This window comes from Arvicola amphibius, chromosome 1 (genome assembly GCF_903992535.2).
Source record: "Arvicola amphibius chromosome 1, mArvAmp1.2, whole genome shotgun sequence".
In the NCBI taxonomy this organism is placed as follows: domain Eukaryota; kingdom Metazoa; phylum Chordata; class Mammalia; order Rodentia; family Cricetidae; genus Arvicola; species Arvicola amphibius.
This window is the reverse complement of record NC_052047.1, coordinates 108618650-108625557: the sequence shown is the minus strand read 5'-3', so window position 1 is coordinate 108625557 and position 6908 is coordinate 108618650. Positions and strand designations below refer to the sequence as shown.

The 6908-nt window shown below is 37.2% G+C and overlaps 1 protein-coding gene across 1 annotated transcript; it reads right to left on the bottom strand.

Moving 5' to 3' along the window:
- Positions 1 to 482: 482 nt before the first annotated feature.
- On the bottom strand, positions 483 to 1448 carry LOC119821842 (olfactory receptor 10A5-like). Its single transcript, XM_038340954.1, has one exon. The coding sequence runs from the start codon at positions 1446 to 1448 to the stop codon at positions 483 to 485; it is 966 nt and encodes a 321-aa protein (XP_038196882.1).
- Between the last annotated feature and the right edge of the window lie 5460 nt (positions 1449 to 6908).

Sequence of the window (6908 nt, the reverse complement as noted above, 5' to 3'; positions counted from 1 at the left end):
GTAAATATGCATGGGAATTAATAGTTGACCCTCCTATGTTTGATGTCCCAAACTGCCTTCTAAGGGGAAAGTGAAATAAAAGGAAATAACAAAAGAATCATGCAGTAGAAGAATAGGGATGTTCCTTTTTACTTGGAACCAGACTAGTTAAAGCCAGACAAAGGGCCAGGATGACTTCTGATGCTTTTTACTGTATTTTCTGGTGTATGATTACAAGTGCACATTAGAATGATTCACACACAGTTCACAATGTATATCACTTTTATGCCTATTCACAAAATAAATACCTTGAACAAACTGGCCACAGAGTACCAAAAATTCAAATTACTCTGGTGAGAAAACAATGTTCACACAATGGGAAGGCAGAGGAGCATAGATGGCTATCAATGACCTCTATGCTCCTTTGTCTCTACTGAGCTTCCTAACAGCCATTAAACAAGTGGGTGTCACTCCAGTGGACATTGAAAAAGGGGAGAGCAATTTCATGTGATGTGGCTTCTGAGACCCAGGGCCTTGTGGAAGGTCCGGCTGAGAGCATTCTTCACCTCATTATTCCTCAGGCTATAGATAATGGGGTTCAACATGGGAGTCACAACAGTGTAGGACAATGACAGCAACTTCTTGCTTTCAGGGGAATTATTTGATTTGGGCCTAAAGTAAGTGAGGCTTGAAGACACATAGAAAAGAGAGACAACGAGCAGATGTGAGGAGCAGGTAGAGAAGGCTTTGTGCTTCCCTTTAGCTGATAGAATCTTGAGGATGGAAGCAGCAATGCGAGTGTAGGAACACAGGATCAGCAGGCAGGGTATCATGACGACGAGAATGGTGCCTACAATGGCATAGACCTCAAACCATGCTGTGTCTGCACAGACCAGCCTCAGCACAGGTGGGCTGTCACAGAAGAAGTGGTTCACCTTGTTGTTGGGACAGAAAGGAAAACTGAAGAGCCATGTGGTCTGCACAGTGGCTACAGGGAATCCTGGAAACCAGGAGGCAGCAGCCAGTTTGGCCCGTGTCCCTTGGTTCATGATGACTGGGTAATGCAAGGGACTGCAGATGGCTACATAGCGGTCATAGGCCATGGTGGCCAGGAGGAAGCATTCAGCCACTCCAAAGAAGAAGAAGAAATACATCTGAATGGCACAGCCGAGGAAGGAGATGCTTGTGTCCTGGGCAATGAGGGTTCCCAACATTTTGGGCACAATGACCAGGTTGAAGCCAAGCTCTAAGAAGGACAAGTTTCTGAGAAAGAAGTACATTGGGCTTTGCAGCATGGGATCAGCCAGTGTCACCAGAATAATGAGGCTGTTTCCCAGCAGAGTGATTAGGTAGATGGCTAAAAATGCCAGGAAGAGTAAGATCTGTATTTCAGTAGGCAGGGAAGAGACGCTCATGAGAACAAATTCAGTTATTCGTGACCAGTTTCCTGCAGCCATGGGCATAAACATAAATATTGCTGTGCTCAAGGGCATAGATTCTTGATTGTACACATCAGATCTATATTTGTTTTTCTGACTCCTGATAACTGACAGGGAAAGAACTAAATCCACACCTTTTGAAAGAAAAAGGACCTTGTGCTGCGTAAATGAAAGACAAGGATAAAAAGCAAATACTGAAACTGTGATATTGGTAATCATTTTCTTTATTCTATTCTTTTAAAAAAATTATTCATTTTATACAACAATTTGACAATTTTTATGCAGTTTCATCCTTCCGTTACACTGAAAATACCTTACTGCCTAGGCTGAATGAAAAGGATCCTGAGGCAAAGAAGTAGAATCAAGTGAAAAACAATATGAACATTTTATTAGTACATTATATATATTTCCCTTCATTAATATATCACCATTTCAATCTTTATCTACCGGCAAATTTGACAGGTATTTTTATGAGTGCCTCAGGCCTGTGCCTCCAGAACACTGTGACAAATTACTGTTTATTAGAGTTTGATTTGTGTCATTGGAGGAAAAGGAGGAAGGCATGTCTAAAATTTAATTTAGTGGGTTAGATTAACGCAATACCTTGATTGTAAGAACTGTAGACTAACTCAACTCAGAAAATTGTAATTGTTTCTTACCTTCTCAGTCAATGGGTACCAATCCTAGCATCTTCATCTTCAACATATCAGAGCCAAAATTGACAATTGGTGGTCAGTAGTTTCATCATCCATTTTATCTCAAAATTAAGATCCTCAAAATAATAAAATATAAGGAGGTGGAAAATTAATGTGTACAATAGGTTTCAAACAATTTAAAATGGAAAACCACAAGTATCCCAACAAATGAGTAACCCCTGCACTGTTTCCTTAATTTTTTTGTTAAACTTCTGAGAAACATTACCATGAAATTTCAAAGGCAAACATTCAATAGTCCATCAACTACACAAAGAAAAAGGTAAATTCTAAACGATATTAAAGTTTCAAAATTTATTTAGTTCTTGTAAAGTAACTGGTGTGATGATGTGTGAGGGCTCATTGAAGTTCAGAGTCTAATGAAAGAGATATTTAAATAATTTTAAATAGGTATAAAATAACTATTAAAGATGGAAATTATATAAATATAGAATTTGTGCATAAATCAAAAAATTTAATGAAATATAAAGAAAGCATACTGTATCTTGGAGGACACACATGAAGATTAAGAACCCCTAACACAAACAGTTAGTACTTTTTAGGTATTGAGAAAATAAAGTTGGTTAATACATAGACATGAAAAGTCTTTATGCAATTATGAAAATATTATAGCAAAAACAAATTTCAAAAATAGAAACAAGTGAAGTACAGACATGCTTCAAATATAAGAATTTATATATAAGATTAGAAAGTATAAGGAGAGTACAATAAAGTTTATCTAAACTTACAGCATACAAGTATATCTCATGTGGAAGAGGCTGTAAATACTGAATGGAGCTGTAGATACCTGTGAAGTAAAGTCTTTCAGATTTAGTACTAGAATGTTGATATCTAAGCAGATACTGCAGCAACCTTCACAATGAGAAACATGAATCAGTTCCTAAGAAATTGTTTTTGAATACTTAAAAATAAAAGCTGAATGAAAATTAAAAATTAAAAAAGTTTAATTAAAAATCTAGGCTATGTGGCACATTTCCAAAGAATAGAAAAACATGCAAAAGAACATAAAAGCAAATATGAAGACCAAGAAAACAGATTAGACAACCCAGAAATCAGTTGATGCTCACACAGTGAACTGGTATTTGATGATGTGTCATGGGTATACAATAGATAGTCTTCAATAATGAAAAGTATTGTACTCAGTTATCTTAAAAATTATAGGTCAAATGCCAAATATATTTTAAATTATATACTAAAGACATTTTGAATTAAGTATGAGCTACAATTTTAGATTAAATTTGGAAAGGTTTGTTTTCTAGAATTTACCTTTTATCATCTGTCATGATATTGTAACATCAACTAATGAATGAAAAGAACAAATGGAGCAACATTTGACATAAATTGATTTACTATGGACTTCTTTGAAGTCATTCAGGATTGTGGTATAAATGAAGTTTTAACAGCATTAGAACATATGCTATATGTTTAGGTCAGTGAATGCTACAAATATTATACTTAAGGCAAATATGTTAATTTTAAGATACAATGTTATTTCTATGAATGTCAAAACAGCCAATGTATTCATTTCACTATTTCTCTTAATCAAGTAATTGCATTTTATACTTTATTCCATAATTTACACCCTATTCACCTTGATATATTTTTATATTTAGATTAACAGGTAAATAAGAATAAATTTCTGTGCAGTATTTTAAAGATAAATGACAAACTTGAAACCACATTTGTGGCAATTCAACATATAATGTGACATATTTGTATAGCCGATTTATCAAGAGATCACATAAGTCAGTGGTTAGGTTCTATTGTTCTTATTTCATCATTATAGATTGAATAATATACACATATGATTTTATTACTGTATTACATTTACAAATTAAATAATGAAAGGATGGGAACTTAGAGCCAATGTATTTATGAATTTTCATGACCGGTAAAGATCAAATGCAGAATGTGAAGCAAGACATCTGATTTTGTGCTGTTAAGGGAATATAGTATAGGGGTAGTAGAGAAGCTAAAAATGCATTTTAAAAGGGAAAATTGAATATGAATATAATTGTGTGGATAAATAAAGGCAAGAACTGAACTTTGAGCAGTAAGCTAATGTTTGGACTTAAAATGCATGCTGAGAATATGTTTTATTCTATAGATTATGGGAAGCATAAAGATTTTGAGCATAATATGACAGATTACCCCAGATGAATTTAAAATGAGCCCTGGATACATCAAAAAGAGTGGAATAAATATTAGATGTGTGTGTGTGTGTGTGTGTGTGTGTGTGAGTCTTCACCATTACTGCATGCAGAGAAGTCGAGTAGGAGATTCCACCACTGATCCATGCCCAAGTTTCAGCTCCATAAGGGTGATTTGTTAAAAGTCTGGGAATAGACGGGTTGTCTAAGGTATCTATGGAAGAACGAAGAAGAAGGCCAGTGTCTCCCTGAACATGTAGAGTTTAATGGACTTAGGAAACAAAGATACTGTACTTGAGCATCTGATTTTCCCAAGAGTTTCTCTCTGGTGAGAGCTGTGGTTAGCCTGGGATCATTTGCCCCTGTTCTCCCATGTTCTCACCAAGCCCCTGGTCCCTCAAGACCTATATCCAGAATCACAGTCTTTGGGACCTGCAAGGGACTCTGGAGACCCAACAGTAAAAGCCTGGAGACTTATTCCAAAAGAAGTCCACTCTCTTCACTCCAATGTGCTGCTGACAGGCTGAACTCTGGGTCTTCAGTCTAAATGATGTAATAATGGACAGTTACTGGCTGTGTCCTCGTTAAAATGTTGTTAATGAGTCACTTTGATGCTACAAAGCATAGATGATCAGTGATCTCAGTGGCCTACAGTGGGGACCTTGAGGGAAACTTAAGTGAATCTACAGCAACAGATCTGGGAGAGAGCAATGACCCAGGCAGCCAAACCATATTTCCTAATATGTTTACTATGGCAAAGGGTCTCCTTAAGAACACATCCTTCTTGGCCTACAGGTTTCTGGGAGTGACTGCTGTCCAAGAAGTAGTAAATTTCGTTGGGTTGTCAGCTTGGTTTGATGCCTACTCTTCTGACCTACTGTAATGGAGCACTTTATATTCTGAAATGAATAGGTGCTTTTATGCTGCATTGAATATTTAACTCATGGACAATGGTCTCAGCGATCTGACTAGTCTCTATTCTACTGTGTGACTCTTTGTTAAGTTAATCACATTTCTATAATAGTGAATCTGGCAGGGTATAGTTGATTGTTACCTCATGCTTCATATTTTAAATATACATATATTACATCATATTGTTTAACCTGTGCTGAATACACTACTTTTCTTACTTATTTTTCTCTGGATTTCTCTTCTCTCTTCTGCTTTTAGTAATGATTACCATGCTATCACCACCATCCCAAAGAAGAAATATGAATGGTTAATGATGGAGGAGGGTCATCTGTCTATGTGTTACTTTCATTGGTTAATAAAGAAACTGCCTTGGCCCTTTGATAGAACAGAAAAATTAGGTAGGTGGAGTAGCCAGAACAGAATTGTGGGAGAAAGAAAGCAGTGAGACAGACACCTCAGGCATTCGTCATAGCTCTCCTTTCCAAGATGGAAGCCTTTAAGACCTTTCCTGGTAAGCCACCACCTTGTGGTGCTACACAGATTACTAAATATGGGTTAAAGCAAGATGTGAGAGTTAGCCAATAAGAGGCTGAAACTAATGGACCAAGCAGTGTTTAAATGAATACAGTTTCCATGTAATTATTTCTGGTAAAGCTAGCTGGGTGGCGGGAAGCATCCTGCCGCTCCTATCACAACAGGTTAATAGACATTTGAACTAGTGTTAAACATACTCAGCCTTCCAAGAAATGTAATTTAAAACTTTCATGCGATTTTGTCCCACCCGAATGAAAATGATTATGATCAAGAGAACTGATAACAATGTCTGGTGAGGATGTCGGGCAAGAGGAACCCTAGTCACTGCTGCATGTATATAAACTGGTGGGATAACCATGGAAATAAGCATAGATTTTTGGCAAAAATCTAAAGGTATAATTATCATTTGACCTAGTCATTCCATTCCTGGTTATATGTAGTCAGAGGCGATTGTTCATTTCCTGGCCACCCTGACCCAAATAATAATACATAAACTATATTAATTACAATATTATTTGACCTATTAGCTCAGGCTTGTTATTAACTAACTCCTACATCTTAAATTAACCCATTTCTGATAATCCATTTATCTAAATGAGGCCGTAGCCTACTGGTAAGGTTCTTGCTGGTGGCTGGCATCTTTCTCCTTCGGCAGCTACATGACATCTTTCTAATTCCACCTACTTTCTCTTTATATCTCAGTTCTGATTTCCTTTGTGGCTACACTATACTATACCATTGGCCCAAACAGCTTCTTTAATAACCAATGGTAATACAAGATATTCATAGCACACAGAGGAGAATCCAATATCATTTCCCCTTTTCTTTCTAAATAAAAGGAAGGTTTTAAATTTTTTTTAATTTTTTTTCTCATTTTTTTATTAAAGATTTCCATCTCCTCCCCTCCTCCTCTCCCTTCGCTCCCCCTTCCCTCCCCTCCCTTCCGCCCATACCCCCACTCCACCCTCTCCAAAGACAAAGAGCCATCAGGGTTCCCTTCACTATGTTAAGTCCAAGGTCCTCCCAGCTCCTCCTAAGTCCAGGAAGGTGAGCAACCAAACTGACAAGGCTCACAGTGAGCCCATCCATGCTGTAGAGTTCAAGCTCATCGCCGTTGTCCTTGGTTTCTCAGTTCTCCTCCACCGTCAGCCACATTCAGAGAGTCCGGTTTGGTCCCCTGT

What these genes read in the sequence shown, in the direction of transcription:
- LOC119821842 (XM_038340954.1), bottom strand. Translation starts at nt 1,448, where the DNA reads ATGTTTATGCCCATGGCTGCAGGAAACTGGTCACGAATAACTGAATTT.